General features: G+C 39.4%; 2 protein-coding genes across 2 annotated transcripts; both read right to left on the bottom strand.

Moving 5' to 3' along the window:
* Positions 1-1,285: 1,285 nt before the first annotated feature.
* LOC133447403 (leucine-rich repeat-containing protein 51-like) lies at positions 1,286-8,148 on the bottom strand. Its single transcript, XM_061726075.1, has 4 exons — positions 8,097-8,148; positions 6,456-6,661; positions 6,069-6,217; positions 1,286-1,388 (listed from the first exon to the last, which is right to left on the bottom strand). Exons 1-4 carry the CDS (start codon positions 8,146-8,148, stop codon positions 1,286-1,288), a joined length of 510 nt encoding a protein of 169 aa, XP_061582059.1.
* A 6,803-nt stretch (positions 8,149-14,951) lies between these two features.
* mgst2 (microsomal glutathione S-transferase 2) lies at positions 14,952-19,587 on the bottom strand. Its single transcript, XM_061726437.1, has 5 exons — positions 19,544-19,587; positions 19,367-19,452; positions 16,623-16,722; positions 15,555-15,707; positions 14,952-15,474 (listed from the first exon to the last, which is right to left on the bottom strand). Exons 2-5 carry the CDS (start codon positions 19,425-19,427, stop codon positions 15,372-15,374), a joined length of 417 nt encoding a protein of 138 aa, XP_061582421.1. The 5' UTR covers positions 19,428-19,452; positions 19,544-19,587; the 3' UTR covers positions 14,952-15,371.
* Positions 19,588-19,824: the final 237 nt, after the last annotated feature.

Genomic DNA, 19,824 nt, shown 5'->3' with positions numbered 1-19,824 from the left:
GCGTGACATCGTCTCTCTGTCCATCTCCCTCCAGCAGCTGCCACTTTATTGAGGTTTTTGTAGTGAAATAAGGAGGAATCATAGAGATAACTTCTCATTTCAACTAACTGGATCAGCCGCTCCTCATCAGGACTATTTCCTACAGCGCTTTCAACCGGCTTTCAACGCGAGCAGCAGGAAGAAAATAGAAGCAGGGCGTCCGACAAATGTTCAGCTCAAAACGGTGTGGCCAGTTAGGACAGTCCAATAGAAAATAAAGCAATGGAATTGATTTTGTCGCTGACACTCGCTCGCATCGCATGCAGTTAGGACACGGTGTAATAATAACTCCACCAGCCCGAGCTTCCGCCATTTTTTCGTAGCGGTGTATCGCGTCATTCAGGCAGCCAATCAGCACAGAGCCTCATTATCATAGCCCCGCCCACTCATAATCCTGCATAGATAATGAGGTTAGAGAATGGGAAGATAAAAACATGGCTCAGAGGCTGAATTTCTAATTTATTTAGCAAAAACAATCAAAAGCTTGTTTTTAAGACATTCAAGGCCTGTTTAAAATAGGGATTAGATGCCATAATAGGTCCCCTTTAAGAAAGTTATTCATATCCATCTTTAGTCACATTCATGATACACATTGTTGCATATCCCTTTAAATTGTGTACTGCTTAAATTAAACTAGCCTATCCTCCATTACTCTTAAAAGTAGCTATATTTACTATATATTGTAATATATATTTTACAATACATTCATAATATAAAAAAGAGATAAAACGCCCTTGCAGGGCTGTAAATAGGGTTTAGAAATCAGGATAGTTTATTTTCTTCAGCATAATTTAGTTATAAAGAATCAAAGAACAAGGTCCTACTCTTGCTGTAGGTCATCCTGTCATCTGTTCTTCCTCCCCAGGCTCATTGACATCATATCAAAGGAGACGCATACAGATGCAAATTTAAATTAAGTTTATTCATCTGTGCAAAATATTTATTTACAGCAGCCCAGGAGCAATTAATTTATTATTGTTTTAGAAAACAGACTATCTATCTGACAACCTTTGGTCAGATGCCAGATGTTTGTAGAACATCAGCCCACACTTTGCCACCTGCCAGAGGTGTAAGCAGATTGCCTGGACAGATTTGGATTCCAAAGCTTTGTGATCGCTGTCAAGTGCAGTTAATCCATCAGGCATTACTGGCATCGTTTAATGAATAGATTCTTGATTTATGCATGAGATTTCTTTTTTTATTGAGGAAAAAAACAACAAATAAGTTAATTCCTTTGTTCTCTTGTTTAAACCTTCTTGGACCAAAGATTTGCCAACTCCCGCTCCCTGGGTGTCACAACGCTGAAGTCCATGTTCTTCAGGTGAGGCAGAGCAAAAATCACTTGATTCCTAAGCAAACAAAGATGTACGGTGTAAGTTGTCTTTAATTCCAACAAGTCCATGAACATTTGATATCCATGTAACGAATTTACTTACAAACCGAAATAAAAACTGGATTTGATTCAAAACTTTATTCAAATGAATTAGAATTTCATTTAGTCTGTAACTGTTACTTCTGGGTGTGGATAATAGAGCTGAATCAACGTGGCACCATGCAAAGTAAACCGACATAACTGTGGAAATATTAGAAGTCCGACGTGTGTGAAAAATGTATTACTCATTGGTATAACCAACACAGTCTCACTCCGGAGGCGTCGGAATCCGACGAACGGTCAAGAGCCATTGGCGCCATCTACAGACGCACAAGGTACCCTTCTGCGTCTCTTTCAGACGCAAATAGGCTCCTATTGGCTGCAATGTAATCCCGTCTGCGGCTATATTTGACGCTCAGAGCAGGTGATACCGCGAGCGGTTTCCTCATTCCTCTTTTTTTTTTAAATGCATATACTTCAATTTAAAAGATGGTTTGATGACATTTCTAGCGAGAAATTTTCAGACACAAATAGAATACACCAAATTGTATGACATCTCCAAAGTAATCCCGTCTATATGTGACGATCAGAGCAGTACTTCAATTTAAAAGTGTGGTTTGTTGACATTTCTATATGCATTTTCCCCCACAATCTCTCTTCACTGAGTGTATATTTTATATTAAAAACATTACTGTTTACTCAAGCGTACTCCTAAATTAAATACTTACCTGCTGTATTCTACTGCCCTTATTTTTAACAGCTTTTGCTCTTACAACGCCATATTAAAACAAATTATAAACCACATTAACACTTCATAGAAACAAAATAGATCGAGGGATGAGGTCTGAAAGATCTGTTTTGAAACGTTGCTTAATACGTTACGGCATTGAACACAACCCTTCCTGTCGGCGAAATAGGCAGCAGGACAAAACGTTAAAATAGCACTAATGTACACTAATAAATGCATATATTGATCTTGTCCATCACATACATTTTATGGTCACACTTTGTCTGTTGAAAAATGAGCGGATATATTATTTCGGAACCCTAATGTCAACATCTGTTATGGGATTCTGTTATAGTGGGAGTCCCCGCCCCCTCCGGTGTTGTCATGGTAACGTTTTGCCCCGACTGTTAAACAGGAAGTGCTGTAGCCTACAGCTGATGTCTCGAACATTAACCGTTGAACGTTAATTAAAGCAGAGACGTTCTATCTTTGATTAAAGTACTGCTGAAGTGATAGAAACGCTCCATGTCTCCTCTCCATTTATTGAACACAAACAACATCTTAACCCTAAACCGGAAGGAGGTTACCATAACTTTTTAACTTTTTTTTAAAACATTTTTTAAGATGTGTTTGCATAACTTAAACACACAGAAATGTATTAGCACTATGATATATTATACATTTGATCATCCTTGATCATCCAGGATCATCCTGTCAGACTGGGGAAGCGGTTAAAGGGTCTCTAAATAGCCATGTTAAGTTAATGGGAAAATTTCAAAAGGTGAAACAATCAGTATTTAAAGGGGAAAATAAACTAAGAACTGGTCCAAATTGGATAGTATGACTGTGTATAATACTATCATCGATATCTTAAAGAAATCTGGCCACAAAATACTCGTTAAAAGATTTTGACTGATTGTTTCCAGCTCAGCCCCTTAAACAGGTCTCTGAATATACAAGTCAAACATCCATGATCTGTACCAACAAGAAAATCAAACTTTGTCGTAGGACAACAGTGAAGACATCGTTGGAAAGGTCTTGACCTCAGGAGCACCATATGTCAATATGAGATTTGTGGGCAATTCCTGCTCCCCAGGTGTGCCCTTTGAACCTTGTACCTGTGACACTTTTGAAGGCCTATAATTCAACAACAAAATATGCTAGAGACATGAGGTGAACAGTTTTGGAAAGCTCTGCACCTCTACTATCATGCCCGACAGTAGACCAATAGGGGGCGCCACTGAATAGGGTCAAAACCTATAAAAAACATGATTTCACCCTCTTACCAATACAAAAGTCAAAATCAGACCAGACAGGCGTGATTCCCACCCTTAAAAACATATAATAAGCTTGCAAAGTTCGTGATCACAGTTTTATAAGTGCTAATTCATTGGAACTACAAAAGCTATGACGTAGCACAATGCTGTGTATTGTAACTTGGCACAAATTGTAGTTCTGTAACCTCTTCCGGTTTAGGGTTAAGATGTTGACATTAGGGTTCAGAAATCATATATCCGCTCATTTTTCAACAGACAAAGTGTGACCATAAAATGTATATTTATATTGTGAGTAGATGTATGTGATGGAAAAGATCAATATATGCATTAATTAGTGCTATTTTAACGTTTTGTCCTGCTGCCTATCTCGGCGACAGGAAGGGTTGTGTTCAATGGCGTAACGTATTAAGCAACGTTTCAAAACAGATCTTTCAGACCTCATCCCTCGATCTATTTTGTTTCTATGAAGTGTTAATGTGGTTTATAATTTGTTTTAATATGGCGTGACTTCCAAACAAGAGCATTTAGTTCAGTATACCCGCAGTATTAACGTTTTGTCCTGCTGCTTTATTTCGCCGACAGAAAGAGTTGCGTTCAGTGGCGTAACGTATTAAGCAACGTTTCAAAACAGATCTTTCAGACCTCATCCCGCGATCTATTTTGTTTCTATGAAGTGTGGTTTATAATTTATTTTAATATGGCGTTGTAAGAGCACAAGCTGTTAAAAATAAGGGCAGTAGAATACAGCAGGTAAGTATTTAATTTAGGAGTACACTTGAGTAAACAGTAATGTTTTTAATATAAAATATACACTCACTGAAGAGAGATTGTGGGGGGAAATGCATATAGAAATGTCATCAAACCACACTTTTAAATTGAAGTACTGCTCTGATCGTCACATATAGACGGGATTACTTTGGAGATGTCATACAATTTGGTGTATTCAATTTGTGTCTGAAAATTTCTCGCTAGAAATGTCATCAAACCATCTTTTAAATTGAAGTATATGCATTTAAAAAAAAAAGAGGAATGAGGAAACCGCTCGCGGCGATCAACTGCTCTGAGCGTCAAATATAGCCGCAGACGGGATTACATTGCAGCCAATAGGAGCCTATTTGCGTCTGAAAGAGACGCAGAAGGGTACCTTGTGCGTCAGTAGATGTCGCCAATGGCTCTTGACCGTTCGTCGGATTCCGACGCCTCCGGAGTGAGACTGTGTTAGTATAACAGCATAAAGATAGTTATCACTTACCTGTGAAATTACCAACAAATGCTAATGTTAAATTCTGAGGGGAATTTATGTCTTCAGAACTAGAAATTTAACTGTAAATAAAAAGATCTAGTTGATCTGGTTAAGTTTTTCTGTCTGTTTTTTTTTTTTTCTTTTTAGTACAAGAAACACTTACGAGCATAGTGATCTGAATTTGTGCATAGTGAACACCAAGCACTTCAGTGTATTGTGGGATGTAATTTATTATCCACTCTGGTCACATTTTGGCCTATTGAATTTAGTCACTTAGTCAGTTCTCTGAGCCACAAGAGTTCAGCCAAACAAAGAATAGAAATCCCATGAACTTCATAAAGGGCAGATACTGTCCAACTACATGTATGTCTGCTTTTTGACATTCTGGAATTGATCGAATTTCTTCAATAAATTGAGATTAAACAGTTATTAGAAATGTAATTTCAGACACTGGAAACTACAGCATTCGTCTGCTGTTTAACATTCAGTCAACAGTCAACGCTCCAATCAAGCAATCAGGGCAGGTTTCAGGCCTCCAATCAAACTATTAAATGGCACCAGTGAAGTCACCAGTGAATATATATATATATATATATATATATATATATATATATATATATATATATATATATATATATATTGTATATATATATGGGTCAATGATGAATACGGATTTTCAGGTTTACAGGTCAATTTTAAAATAATAAAAAAAGAATGTCTATTGCAGTAGTTCAAACATTAAGAATGTTTTTTTTTGTTTTTTGTCAAGATGAATTGGCACTAGCCTTAAAAAAAGTCCTTAACATCTTGACATCTTTGACAAGTTTCCAGTATGATACAAAAATGGTTATTTTTTTAACGGTCGCGCCACATGATATTCCATAAAATGAACATCAGTCAAACTTTGTTTGTATATTATGATGGAAATATAAATACAAATGTGTTCAATCTTACACACTACAAGACATTTCTGAAATCATGCCAGATAGGGCAGAAGATTGATTTAAAAAAGAGTGATTTCAAAAAAGGTTTTCAAAACAAGAGTCCTGGTTGGACGGTCGCACCACATGACATTTTGATGTTTAAAAACAACAACAAAATCCCAAATAACTAGTATTTTTTGTAAAATTCACGTGAGTCCATATGTGGGACAGGTAGGTCATATATCTGGTATTTTTTATCCATTTAAACCTTTTTTGAATTGAAAAAAAAACTGTTTTCAGAAAATATAGGCGTCACGTCATTGACCTACATATACTGTATATATATATATATATATATATATATATATATATATATATATATATATATATATATATATATATATTCTCAACAGAGCCAAAGTTATACAATCTCAGCATGATGTGTTCCTTAGCAAGTTTCAAAATAAATGTCTGAAGAGTTTAATACCTGTAGTCCCTCAAACTTTCTATGACATTTCCGTGCAGCGTGATCGTGTGCAGATGCTTCAGCACTCCCAGGTCTTCTACCTCTGTCATGTTGGAGATGCTGTTGCCATGGAGATACAACACACGCAGCTCTTCCAGCTCAAACAAAACCTGGAATGCAGACACAAATTACGCTCTGGTTAATTAAAAATGTAAATCCAGCCATCTCTGAATGCATAAATAAAACCAAGAAAGAGTTACAGGCCCACAATGTCAATTGCATTAAAAAAAAAGGTAGTAATGTTGACGGAGACCAGAGTTTCCTTGAATGAGTGCAAGAATGCAAACTGTAGATCAATGACGTAAGAAAGGAGTAAAGTGGAACAGAAAACTGGCAAACGGGTCTCACTGGATCGATGGATGTTAAGTTGTTGAAGGACAGGTCCAGCCAGCAGAGCTTTGTGGGATCAGCCAGGAAATGGTCGATGACGTACTGAAGACCGTCAAGGTTTGAGAGCTTGTTGTATCCGAGACGCAGAGAGCGGCTCAGGTACTTCCCCTCAGAGTTTGTTGTCAAAGGTCGCAGGCCTTTGTTGGGTTCCTCTTCCAGTGCATCTAAATCACAAATAAACCCACTAAACATACAAGTCCATGAGCTGAATATTCCCATTTACATACACAATCTGCATTTCCCCCATGCACATACTGGACTTTTGAACTCTTTACAGAGATCAGTCAGTTACACTTGCAGATATGGAAGTGGATGCCAGTCGTCTTCTCGTGTCCCTGCTGCTGCTTTTGTATGAGAAGATGTCGTTTTTGTCCTCTTTTATAATGAAGTCATTCTTTTTTGTTTTACCATTTTTTATTTTAGTTTTGTCTGAAAGTGTTTTTGAGCTTTCCAGTTTGTGTTGTTCATAATTTGTATACCGGGCAACCCCAAAAAAGTCCATCTTTTTGTTCTGCTTTCTGAACTCCTTCTAAACCTTCTAAATGCAAGACTTGATAAATCTGGTGCAATGAATGCCTCTGTACATTTTTGCCTTTATGCTTGGACATAAAGGCACATATTTACACTTTTTGCTTTTACAGAAAGATTTAGAAATCTCTATGAGGTCTTTAAAATGAAATAATGTATTTAGTATTGAATACTTCAACACTGAACTATTTTTGAGTGTCATATTTTTTTTTATACTAGCACAGGGGTCAGCAACCCGTGGCTCTAGAGCCGCATGCGGCTCTTTAGCGCCGCCCTAGTGGCTCCTGGAGCTTTTTCAAAAATGTTTGACCTTTTTTTTCTCCTTTTTAATCTCGACATTTCGACTTTTTTCTCGAAATTTAGACTTTTTTCTCGACATTTCGACTTTTTTCTCGACATTTCAACTTTTTTCTCGAGATTGTACTTCAATATTAATCTCGACATTTCGACTTTTTTCTCAACATTTCGACTTTTTTCACAAATTTTGACTATTTCCTTGACATTTTGACTTTTTTCTCAACATTTCGATTTTTTTCTCAAAATTTTGACTCTTTTCTCAACATTTTGACTTTTTTCTCAACATTTCGACTTTTTTCTCAAGATTGTACTTCAACATTAATCGTGACATTTCGACTTTTTTCTTGACATTTTGACTTTTTTCTCAACATTTCGACTTTTTTCTCAAGATTGTACTTCAACATTAATCGTGACATTTCGACTTTTTTCTCGAAATTTTGACTTTTTTCTCGACATTTCGACTTTTTTCTCAAGATTGTACTTCAACATTAATCGTGACATTTCGACTTTTTTCTCGAAATTTTGACTTTTTTCCTCAACATTTCGACTTTTTTTCTCGAAGTGCATAATGAAAAGCTTATACAAGACTTTTCATTTTTTGCAGCTCCAGACATATTTGTTTTTTGTGTTTTTGGTCCAATATGGCTCTTTCAACATTTTGGGTTGCCGACCCCTGTACTAGCAGATGTTCTTTCCATCAGAGATTACAACAAACAAGGATATGATTAAAACTTTAACATTCCTTACTTTAAAATTAATAGGAAAACAATTTACCTGTGACTGTGAAGATTTCTTTAAAAGACAGATCCACCGGAGGGGAATCCATGTCCAAGTCTGAAGGTGAAACACGTCATGGAATTTTCAGATTAGTTGAATTTACATTTAAATATAAACACAGACATGATAAAACAAAACAATCTGTCTTAGTGATACAGTTCTAAAAACAATGCTCATATTTCTTAGTATTCCTTAGTTTAAAAAACAAAACTCAGGCTCATTCAGTCCAACTGTGGTTACATCAGATCTGCTAATGTTATACCCCTGTAAAGGGGAATGTGAAACAGACACACGGACACCATGCTTGTCATTCAGCATCCAGTTCTGTATTGGCTTAATAAAAAACAGCGCGTCTCCCCTCTAACGGTGAGTGCAGGCACAACCAATCAAAACCCGATCGGTGAGCAAAACAACGATTAAACATTCTTTACAAAGTGATGGATTATGATATTAGTTTGTTTTTTTACTGTTACAATATCAGGAATCCAAGCCTTGCCTTTGTTAATCAGCATTAACAGGAATTTTATCACCATTACACACTTCAGGCAAACTAAATCAATAAAATAAAATAAATTAAAATTAATAAAAAATAGCTTAAATTAAAATAATCTTAAAGTAAATTCAAGTACTTTAATAAATAATAAAATAAATAAAATAATAACAGAATAAAAAATGAATTACCGTAAGCAAAAGTAGCACAAAATTTCAAGCCTTTGTACTTTTCTTTTTTAACCAGGCAGAACTAGAACAAACATGAACTCATAGAAACTCTGTGTGTGTTTGAGTCTGTGTAAATGTGACAAAACATGCAAAAACAAAAATTTTTCCCAAAGAATCACGTACAGTACGTGGAGGGGTTAAAAGAAAAGTAACAGCTCAACGTAGCCTAATGTAGCGGAGTAAGAGGAACAGTTTCTTCTTCACAAATCTACTCAAGTAAAAGTAAAAAGTATAGTGATTCAAAACTACTCCTAAAAGTACAACATTTCCCAAAACTTACTCAAGTAAATGTAACGTGGCATAGGCGCCGGAACCGTGGGGGCTTCGGGGCCCGAGCACCCACGGAGATGGCCGAGCAGGCGAGCCCACATGTCAACAATATCTGATTGGCTAACAACTCCACTGACATACACACGTCAGATTAACCTCCAAAAATTGAAAAGACAACCAGCGAATGTTTAGCCTACTGTCACAACTGAAAAGATGGATAAATTTGTCATGAGAAAAACAAAAAAACCCAGCGAAAGTGAGGTTACAGTTTCTGGAGTGACTGCACCACCGGATATATCAACGAGCACAAGCTGCAGCGCTGAGGAGGAGCATAGAAAGGGAGGTCCAACTTTCCAAGTTAGCTGGAAAACTACATTTCCTTGGATAGCCTATGATGCTACCAAAACTAAAGCATTTTGCCATGTTTGCACTTCAGCTAATACCAGCGGTGCTTCTCTCCCATCCACAACCCATGATCAGGAGTCTTTAAAAGCGTGTGTTCGTGATGGCTTTTCCAGCTGGGCCAAAGCACTGGAGAGATTCAGGTCCCATGAAAAGTCTAATCTTCATAGAGCAGCAGCTAGCATTGCTGCTTCTGCAGCTGCAGGCGTCAATGTTGCCGCTTCTATTTCTGCGGGTAAACTGAAGCATATGGCCGATGCAGGAACAGCTTTACTAGCTGTTCTTTCCTCGATCCGTTACCTTTCATGTCAGGGATTGGCTGTACGGGGAAAAACTGATGAGGAGTCCAATTTGACCCAGTTACTTAACTTGCGAGCTCAAGATATCCCCGAGTTACAACATGGCTTGCTCGTAAAGAGCACAGGTGGCTCTCTCATGATATCCTGAATGAGAAGACGGAAATTATGGCCCATGATGTGCTAAGAACACTTATTGAGGAGATAAAATCTGCAATGTTTTTCTCCGTGATAATGGATGAAACGTCCGACATAACAGTCAGAGAACAGGTTTCCGTCTGTTTCCGTTTTGTTGCTGAAAATCTGGAGCCAGAGGAACTGTTTGTTGGATTTTATCAGACGGAAAAAACAACAGCAGATGCGCTGTTTCAGCTGTTAAATGAAGTTTTGAAGAGATTCTCTCTGAAACTTCAGTAATGCAGAGGGCAATGTTATGATGGAGCAGCAAACGTGTCTGGCAGTAAAACGGGATTACGCGCCCGCGTAATGGAACAGGAGCCCCGTGCGCAGTACGTCCATTGCACTGCACATCTGGTGAATTTGGTTGTGCATGATGTCGCCCAAAACATCCCTGCATGTCACAACTTTATGACACTGATTCGTGACCTGATTACCCTGATCAGAAACTCACCAAAGCGCCTCGCCTGGTTCAAAGAGTTTCAAGAAAAAGACGCACCTTCTCTGAGACCTCTGTGCCCGACTCACTGGACTGTGAAGACAGCCTCGTTACAATCCATTGATTCCAACTAGAGTGCGCTGATGGATTTTCTTGAAGAACTGTCTTCAAGTGACAAAAGTGATGCCGGAGGTAAAGCCAGTGGACCGCTTATGCACCTGCAGAAATTCAGCACCTTTTTTTCTGAGAGGCTCATGCTGAAATTCTTATCTCGCATGGAAACTGTCAACACTGCACTCCAAAACAGCCAGTTGCACATGCAGAAAGCAAGTCAGATGATTGACACACTCAGAGGAGACATAAAGTGTCTTCGTGAAGAAGGATTCCCAGAATTGTGGGAAAGCACCACCGCAGCAGCCCGCGAGTTATACTTGGAAAGCCCAGCTGTGCCACGACCAAGAAAAATTCCCTGCCGATTGGAATGTGGAGGTGCAGCGCCACACAGCTTTCACACACCAGAAGAACTGTACCGCCAGCAGTACTTCGAGGTCATGGAAACATTATCAACATCCCTGGATTGCAGATTCAGTCCCTGTGGCAGGGTGGAGGAGCAGCCACTCAACTGATTGGCCACACCTGTGCCCAATCAGCCTCTCCACCCTGCCTGCCTTCATAAAGAGCAGCTGCACACCAGCAAGAGCTCTGCTGGGAGGAAGCTGCTGAAGGTGACGGCACGTGTGTCTTGGGTGAAAGAAGAGTAAATAAAAGAGTTCCTGCACTAAACCCTGTGTCCTCGGTCCTGTCGGGTGACCCCTGTAGCACTAGCCCTTGCTATAGTCCCTCTGAAAGGAGATCAGGGAGGGCACTTGCGAGCCATGTTGCCAGAGATCACCAAACTTGTGAAACTTGCACTGACTGACTGTCCCTGTAACATCATGCTGTTCAGAGCGGTAGTTTTCAGGCTTGCGGCCAGCCCCGCCCCTTCCTATACGCAGAGTACGCACATTGCGTAAGGCCCCCGATGGCCAGGGGCCCCCAATTGCCTGAGCGAATTTGCGGAGTTTAGGCAAAGAACGTACTATAGGATCCTCCCACTATCTGAGTACTACAGACAGACCCCTCGCCACAGCTGCTGCTACGGTATTTGCGCAGTGGTGCGTTGTGAATCCAAAAACGTAACTTGACGTTCAATCTCATGCGTGCACGGTGCAGCAGCCAGCAGCTGTTTGTTTACGTTTACGAGCCGGCGACCGAGCCGGCGCTAAACAGAAAACCTAGTTCAGAGTTACAGTAGTAACAGTAACACCAACACTGCAGACTGCAAAATGAAAAGGATATATCCTTCAGGGTGCGAAAAAAAGAAAAAGAAGCAACGGAATGATGAGCTGCGTCAAAAACAGTCAGGTAACCGGCCAACATGACTTCCATGCAACTTGCAGTGTTGCAGACTAGTAACGTCAATGTCGTGTTTTTGTTTTTAAAGAGGAATTCCACCATTTTTTTTATATTTTACTATGTCATCATGTAATTAAGATACGGTAGATATTGGCTTAGAGAATGATGTTGTGTGGTGGTGTGGAACTTTGGAAGTTGAATTGTGGAAATAATAATAAAACAGTGACATACCTCCAATCTGTGGGGGGAGACCATGGAGGTATGAATGAAAATGGGTGGAATTCCCCATTGTTGTGGCGAACTTGCCACAGTGTTGTACACAAGAAAATCATGCACAATCTACAGCATGATTTTTTGTCGTTTTGCTGTAACTTTGTTAGTTGTATCTGTATGACTATGACCAGAGCCTTGGGGTACCTATCCCAGTGGGCCATATACAGTTTTTATCTTAGGCGGATATTTTTATACTTGGATTAACCTAGCTAATATATAATAATATAATATATATATATAATAATATTATATATTATTATATATTATATTATAAATTTCAAATTTGCATAAAATTAGCTTGCATTCTGTGCCAAGTGTGTGTGTGTGTGTGTGTGTGTGTGTGTGTGTGTGTGTGTGTGTGTGTGTGTGTGTGTGTGTGTGTGTGTGTGTGTGTGTGTGTGTGTGTGGTTTATAATTTCCAGGAGCTTTGCTTAAGTTTGTGACTAAAGCCTAAAAACACTGGCCAAAATCAGTCCAAATCGGCCCAAATCGTGCCCAAATTGGCCCAAATCGCCGCGGCCGCCGGCTGCCACGATTCCTGCTTAGGGCCCCCTGGGAGCCAGGATCGGCACTACTTGCGGCGCCTAAAAACGTACCTGCGATCGACTATGGGGCAAGCAAGGCTGAACCATATTGCTATTATGAACTGTCACAAAGGTTTGGCAAGGGACAGGGACCTGGATGGAAACATGGACCGGTTCATTGGGTGCACAGCTCAAAGGAGCAACACTTTCCTCATCAAAAAGTGGACTAACAACACTGATTGGTGAGTGAAAAAAGACATTAAATACCAGCTGTTTGTGGACCTATGTGTTAAGTAGGCTATTATTCCAATTGTTTTTGACTGTTACTGTTACTGTACTGTTACTGTTACTGTTGTTAAATGGTACACCGGTAGCCTGATTTATTTTGTTGTACGGTCCTTCTGCTGTGTGTGTGGCCTGTTATATGTTCAGTAATACTCTGCCAGTTATGTTATGTCAGAGTCTGATATGTTTTATCTGAGTCAGAGTCGAAAATCACATCTGTGTCATTAAAGCTTGGTAGTAGTGATCAATGAGCGTAAGATATCAGGAAATAATGAATGACCGGGAGCAGGTGCTGAAACTACATCATGGTTCAGTGACTTCAGCACGGCGGACAGCTCCATACTCGCGTGCAGGTTATACTGTATACACTCTCGGTGTCTCCTTTTTCTCAGATGAACATCTGAATTTGTTTAGATATTGATTATTATTTGTGTGTGTGTGTGTGTGTGTGTGTGTGTGTGTGTGTGTGTGTGTGTGTGCGTGCGGCGTTCATGTCCGTTACCGCTGTTAAATCTACGTTGCTGAATCTCGTGTGAAACGACACTACATGACATCCAGAACCCACCAGCAAAAACATAATTCGGCGCCTATGAGCTCTAGTGTACTTTCAGTCTCACTGTTCCCTGTCAGAGAACCACTGTTTACATTAAATCTGTCCTCCTTTTTAAATATCTGTTTAGGCTTTCCACTTTTCCCGTAAATTTCCCGTTTCATAATATAATAATTTTTTTAAATGATTATTGTGCCTCTACAAATTGAATTGTCACTAACCTCGCGAGAACTGTCCCTTGCTGTAGCCTGGGTGGAAGTTCTCGCGAGGTTAGTGGCGACAACGGGAACAAACTCGGAACAACAAATCAGAGATGAATGGATGCAACGAGAGAGAACACATTTCTGCCAAAAAAGCGAAGACTTCATGCAAATATATATCTACAAATGGGAGCCAGAGACCCACATGGGTGAAAATGACAAATTAATAGAAAATGTTTCACTTGAAGACAATAAATTTGTATTTAAACTGAAAATATTTCAAATAAATAAATGTGCCTTAATTCCCCTTTGTGTTTTCATTGAGGCTCTATTATAGGAACTACATACATAGGAATGTCCACAGCTTTTCAGTGTCAACAAAGGTACAGAAAGAGCACATAATTGTAGTTTGTAAGTGATTGACAGGTAGATATTTTAAATATCTTGTACACATGTCTTGTAATACTGGACCTCGGTGGGGTTGGTTGGACAGCGGGTGGCGGAAAATTTCCCTTATTTTTAAATCCAAAACTTGACAGGTATGACAGCTGAGGGCGGTGTTGACCTGCAGGGGCGCCGTTCAGCCTCCAGGGGGCGGTGTTGGTATGCAGAGGCATATCCATGTCTCCTCCTCCTTCCACGGAGCTGCTGCGATACGTCAGCGTCGCCGCCATATTGGATGAGGCAAGACTGTTCTGTAAACTCATACAAGTAAATGGACTTATTTTCATAAAGCGCCTTTCTACAAAGAAATGTACGTTTTACGTCTCATTTATTCATTCACACACGCACTAATATACTTGGGAAACAGTTAGGCACCAAATATAATATATTTAATTTTCTCAGATGGCAAAAATAAGAACTTTATTGATCCCACATAGGAGTAATTCATGTTATATCAGCTATAGAGAACAAGGTAGTGCCGAAAAACAATATATATCCCCCTCACAAAAATAAGAAAAATAGAGAAACATATTTTCTCATGCGTCACAGCCGAGTTAAACATATTTATTTACCCTTTTATTTTAATCTCATGGTTTTAAAAACGGGCCCTGCAATTTATATTATACATACACACTATCCCATAAATTAAGTACATTTTAGAAATGTAAATGTACTTATTTTTACAGTAAACACTTAAGGTTTGGATTTTAGTCACTTCTTTATCTTATCCCGCATTACAAATATGTAAGAAATCTCTCAGATTTACCATGAAAATGCATTTTTCTTGGAAAAGGAAATACATTTTGTTAAATTTGACAAAATAATATTTGAATAGCAGACTTTTGCTGCTTTTTATTTGAAATAATTTCGTTAAACCTCACACCATGCCTATGGATGGATGGATGGATGGATGGATGGATGGATGGATGGATGCATGGATGGATGGATGGATGGATGCATGGATGGATGGATGGATGGATGCATGGATGGATGGATGGATGGATGCATGGATGGATGGATGGATGCATGCATGCATGCATGGATGGATGGATGGATGGATGGATGGATTGATGGATGAATACAGAAACATCTGGAAATACCAGTAAGCTCTTTATTTCAGGTAGAAGCTCAGGCCTGTGGAGAGAATGCAGTTCACGACTGGTTTACCTGCATCATCTAAAACAGCTCTGGGACCTGATGCTGGTCCACTACAAGTTCAGGTTACAGCCTGGACCGATGACCAGTAAACCAGTAAACCAGTAAAGCACTGCTTCATTGTTTTATTCAGTTGAACTCTTCAGAGATGGATGTACTTGTGAAGTATGGCGTGCACTATTCCAGTCAATCCCAGCAGAAACAGGCCGGCGAGGGCAGCCAGAGTCAGGTAAAAGCCCGGTAACCTGCAAGCCAGGCAGGATTCAGTCAGTCTCACGGAAATAACCTTGTGATTCATCTGAACATTCATCTGAACAGAGCTTACCTTTTCTTGGCAGATTTGACGTATCCGTTGAAATAGATCTGGCGAGCAGCCATGTAGAGCAGCCCCCCTGCAACTGCAGCCGCCTCGCTGAAGAACGCCCCGCAGCTCCACAGACACACCAGGAACAAGGGGAAGAACTCCACACAGTTCTGGCTGCAAGCACACACAGTTAGTCCTCCGTCTGCAGCTCTCTATACACGCAGAACACGCAGAACAACACCGTCATGCCTTTTAAAACGCTTCACTCAGTCTATACTGTTAGGGTTAAAGGGATAGCTGGACAACCTGGGAGGTAATCGGTAGAAGAGTATTAGGGCCATGCAGGAGGAAAAATGTTTGAGAGGGGAAGATTTGTTTTTATTGTGCACTTCGAGAAAAAAGTTGAAATGTTGAGATTAATTTTGAAGTAGAATTTCGAGAAAAAAAGTCGAAATGTTGAGAAAAAAATCAAAATGTCGAGAAAAAAGTCGAAATTTTGAGATAAAAAAGTCGAAATGTTGAGATAAAAGTTGAAATTTTGAGATAAAAATGTCGAAATGTTAAGATAAAAAAGTCGAAATGTCGAGAAAAAAGTCAAAAAGTCGACATTAATGTTGAAGTACAATTTCGAGAAAAAAGTAAAAATTTCGAGATTAATGTTGAAATACAATTTTGAAAATAAATTCGAAATTTCAACTTTATTCACGAAATTTTAACTTTTTTCTCGACATTTCGACTCTTTTCTCGAAGTGCATAATGAAAAAAAAATCTTCCTCCTGTAAAATATTATTTCTATTTTTCTCCTGCCCGGCTCTAATAAATACTCTTCCGTACAATCCAGTGTACTGCTGCAGAGTTTCAGCTCATCTCTACCAGTTATCTTTCTGCAGTTTTTTTCTGTACAGGGTTAGTGTCCAGAAAGAAACAACAGAGTAAAAAAAGATGAGCAGAAAAGTAGACGAGCAGCTCTGAAGCAGCTCTGAAGAGAGAAGGCACTGCATGTGCACACATGCCATCCAAACCTGGTGGATTAATTTAAAAGGTTTTGTGCTCCCCAGTTATTAATTTCAGGCAGTGTAATAGACTTACTGTGCGCGGTGCGTCCGCTCAAACTCCGGAGGGCCGGTGACGGCCGGGGGCAGGGTCTTGTGGGCCGTCCTTGAGCGTCCAACCCGCCGGGCCAGGTAGCCTGAGAGGACACGTGACGGAGGAACTTTAAACTTCTTCATCTTTAGAGTTCAGTGTTCTTCTACTTTTGTTTGTGTACGTCAGGGGGGTTAAACTCATTTTCACCGAGGGCCACATCAGCATAATAGCTGTCCTCAAAGGGCCAGATGTAACTTACAAATGTAACTAAATGTAATTGAATGTAATGTAAAATAAATGTAACTACTTCTTAATGTTAAATAACTAATTATGAATTATAACTTATTCAAGTGACAATTACAGTTGCAGAGAAAACATATGTTTGCTTGTTGCTCTAACATAAATCTTTTTAAATTGTGTCAGCTCATCAAAACCCACATAACTCCATTAATGAAGGATCAAACTGCCCAAGTGAATAAAGAAAAAAATACCAAAACGGAGCTGCAAAGAACATGTATGACATGTAACATTTTACAAAAAAAAGCTGCACACAGCCTTGCATCCAACTGATGGTTTGATGGATTTGTCCGCATACACAAATAAGACCTGCAAATATTAAATAATTACAACAGCAACTACACATAAATAATATCTAACCAACTAAAAATACCAAAATAAAGGTCGGCTCAGTTCACAACTATATTGGTAAAGTTTATCAGTTAGTCTTTGATGAGGAAATGCTGCCTGTCCTTGAACACACCAAGTGGATTCTCTCTCTAATATAGATTGATCATGTTCTGAAAATGGTAAAAACTAAACAAAATGCAAGCAAAATCATTAAATTGCACACAGTTTAACGTTCTTCTTCTTGGTTGAATTAAATTTTATTACATTTTAATTAAGTTTTTAAAAAATAAAAGTGCATGTAAGTCTCAGTGCAGGTGGACATCATTTGCAGGTTAGATTTTTAACGTCTGACTCTTTGGGAGACGATGTGTAAAATTCCTGCAAATAATGATAAGCGGATCATCATCTGACGTCTCTCTCTTCACTGGTTATGTAAAGATGCACCGGGCTTGGGTCGCCGTTGCCATGGAGCTGGTGCCCGTTGTTATGATAGTGTGCACTGCATTGTGGGTAATGTAGTGTGAAGTCGTCGTCTCATTGAGTATTTTAAATGTGTGCGCTGCCCGCTGGTGAAATGTATTCCGTAATAATTGGACCTAAATAATCTGAACAGTTCAAGTTCCACTTCGTGATCTGCAGGATGAAGAAGTTCAAGTTCTTTATTTGCAAACATGTTGCGTTCAGTTCAACGTTCTCGCAGAAATAAACGTGTTCATTTGAACTCGTTCATTCAGCTCATCAACTCAACACTGGACCCTCTTCACAGAGAGCGGGCCGCATTTAAATCTACAACATATCAATCCATTCCACAGGTGGAGGATTGCACTGCAAAAACTCAAAATCTTACCAGGAATATTTGTCTTATTTCTAGTTAAAATGTCTCATTTTTAGTCAAAAAATCTCATTACACTTAAAACAAGAGTCATCACCAGATAAATAACTTTTTATTTGACAATTTTCACCTGTTTCAAGTAAATTTTCACTTGAAATAAGTAGGAAAATCTGCCAGTGGGACAAGATTTATCTTCTCATTACAGGCAAAAAAATCTTGTTCCACTGGCAGATTTTTCTACTTATTTTAAGTGAAAATCTACTTGAAACAGGTGAAAATTGTTGTTTTTTATCAGTGATGAGTCTTGTTTTAAGTGTAATGAGATTTTCTTTGACTAAAAATGAGGCATTTTAACTAGAAATAAGGCAAATATTCTCGTTAAGATTTTGAGTTTTTGCAGTGTGCGACTCCTCCGGCCACAGCAGGAATCAAAGTTTTCCATTTAATCTTGAACTTTCCGACCAAAACGGCGACAGTGTGATCACTTCAAAAGGAAGTACGGACAACGTTCTGTGGTTCCCCTGAGCAGAGCTGTCTGGGAGATTTGCGAGGCCCTGTGCGAAATGGCTTGGGGGGGCCCTCGCGCGCTCGCTACGCTCACGCGCGCAAAATTTTTGGGTTTTTTGGGTCGGATCGGGTGTCTATATGCGCAATTTTAACTCTCCAATTAGCAAAATACTGGATACCTTCCCCTGCCTCATCATCATTTGGCTTGCCTCGACGGGGGGCCCCACGGCTGCTTGAGACCCGGTCGGATTGGTGATTTTTCTAACAAATTTATCAAACAAGCCTTTCAGAGAGGCATTAAATTCTTCCATTTTCTTTCGTTTTTTTCTTTTTTCATCCCCTGATGGAAATTTCCTGAATCTGTCTCGTTCTCTCGACATTGTGTGACAGTTTGTTCCAACTCCACCCGTCTGGATCAGAGCAGCTTGTGTCTGCGCTTGGTCTGATCAGTTGTATTGAACAACAGACACGCGCATCATTGCACATATATTTATTGATATGCACAGACTAGTACACATTTAGGTCTGTAATGGAATGTGACTGTTGATATTTATAAGGGAAAAAACGAAAAAAAAAAAAAAACGAAAAAAAAAAAAAAAAATGTTTTTTTTTTTTTTTTTCAAAAACGGCCCATAGCGCGAGGCCCCTCGGGGTGCGAGGCCCCGTGCGGTCGCACGGTTCGCACACCCCTTGCGGCGGCTCTGCCCCTGAGGTCCGACCCTCCCAGAACATAAAAACCTCGCCCAGCTACCCGTCCTAGAGGAGAGGAGAGGTGACTCACCCAGGTGCAGGCAGGACAGCAGGGACACGGCCGCCAGCAGAGGGGAGTCCGGCACCACCATGGCTCTGCAGCACCACTGCAGCTCTCTAGCAGACAAACACACTTTTATTACGTTTTAAAGCTTCATTTAAGCAGAAGGAGGTACTTCATGCGTACAATAGTTTCAGACCATCCTACCGTATGAGCAGGCCTGTTGGTGCAAGTCCGGGCCCTGCCCTGCTCATGGGCAGGGCTGCCCTTGTGTGGGAGGATCAGGAATTTAACACACAATAGTAAAAACAGAACCAGAGCGCTTAGGGCCCGTGAAGTAAAAAAAAAAAAAAAAAAAAAAAAATATATATATATATATATATATATATATATATATATATATATATTTATATATATTTTATGTGTGAGTGATGATTCATACATTATCAAAGGTATGTTATTGTACAAAAACACAATAATTAATATTA

Source organism: Cololabis saira, chromosome 7, assembly GCF_033807715.1.
Source record: "Cololabis saira isolate AMF1-May2022 chromosome 7, fColSai1.1, whole genome shotgun sequence".
NCBI classification, from domain to species: domain Eukaryota; kingdom Metazoa; phylum Chordata; class Actinopteri; order Beloniformes; family Belonidae; genus Cololabis; species Cololabis saira.
The sequence above is the reverse complement of the archived record's forward strand: the minus strand, read 5'-3'. Positions and strand labels throughout refer to the sequence as shown.

What these genes read in the sequence shown, in the direction of transcription:
- LOC133447403 (XM_061726075.1), bottom strand. Translation starts at nt 8,148, where the DNA reads ATGGATTCCCCTCCGGTGGATCTGTCTTTTAAAGAAATCTTCACAGTC. An exon ending in AGAAATCTTCACAGTCACAG is followed by an intron (nt 6,662 to 8,096) that starts GTAAATTGTTTT and finishes TTTGTGATTTAG; the next exon opens with ATGCACTGGAAGAGGAACCC. An exon ending in ACTTAACATCCATCGATCCA is followed by an intron (nt 6,218 to 6,455) that starts GTGAGACCCGTT and finishes TCTGCATTCCAG; the next exon opens with GTTTTGTTTGAGCTGGAAGA.
- mgst2 (XM_061726437.1), bottom strand. Translation starts at nt 19,427, where the DNA reads ATGGTGGTGCCGGACTCCCCTCTGCTGGCGGCCGTGTCCCTGCTGTCC. An exon ending in GCTGTCCTGCCTGCACCTGG is followed by an intron (nt 16,723 to 19,366) that starts GTGAGTCACCTC and finishes GTGTCCTCTCAG; the next exon opens with GCTACCTGGCCCGGCGGGTT. An exon ending in GTCAAATCTGCCAAGAAAAG is followed by an intron (nt 15,475 to 15,554) that starts GTAAGCTCTGTT and finishes CCTGGCTTGCAG; the next exon opens with GTTACCGGGCTTTTACCTGA.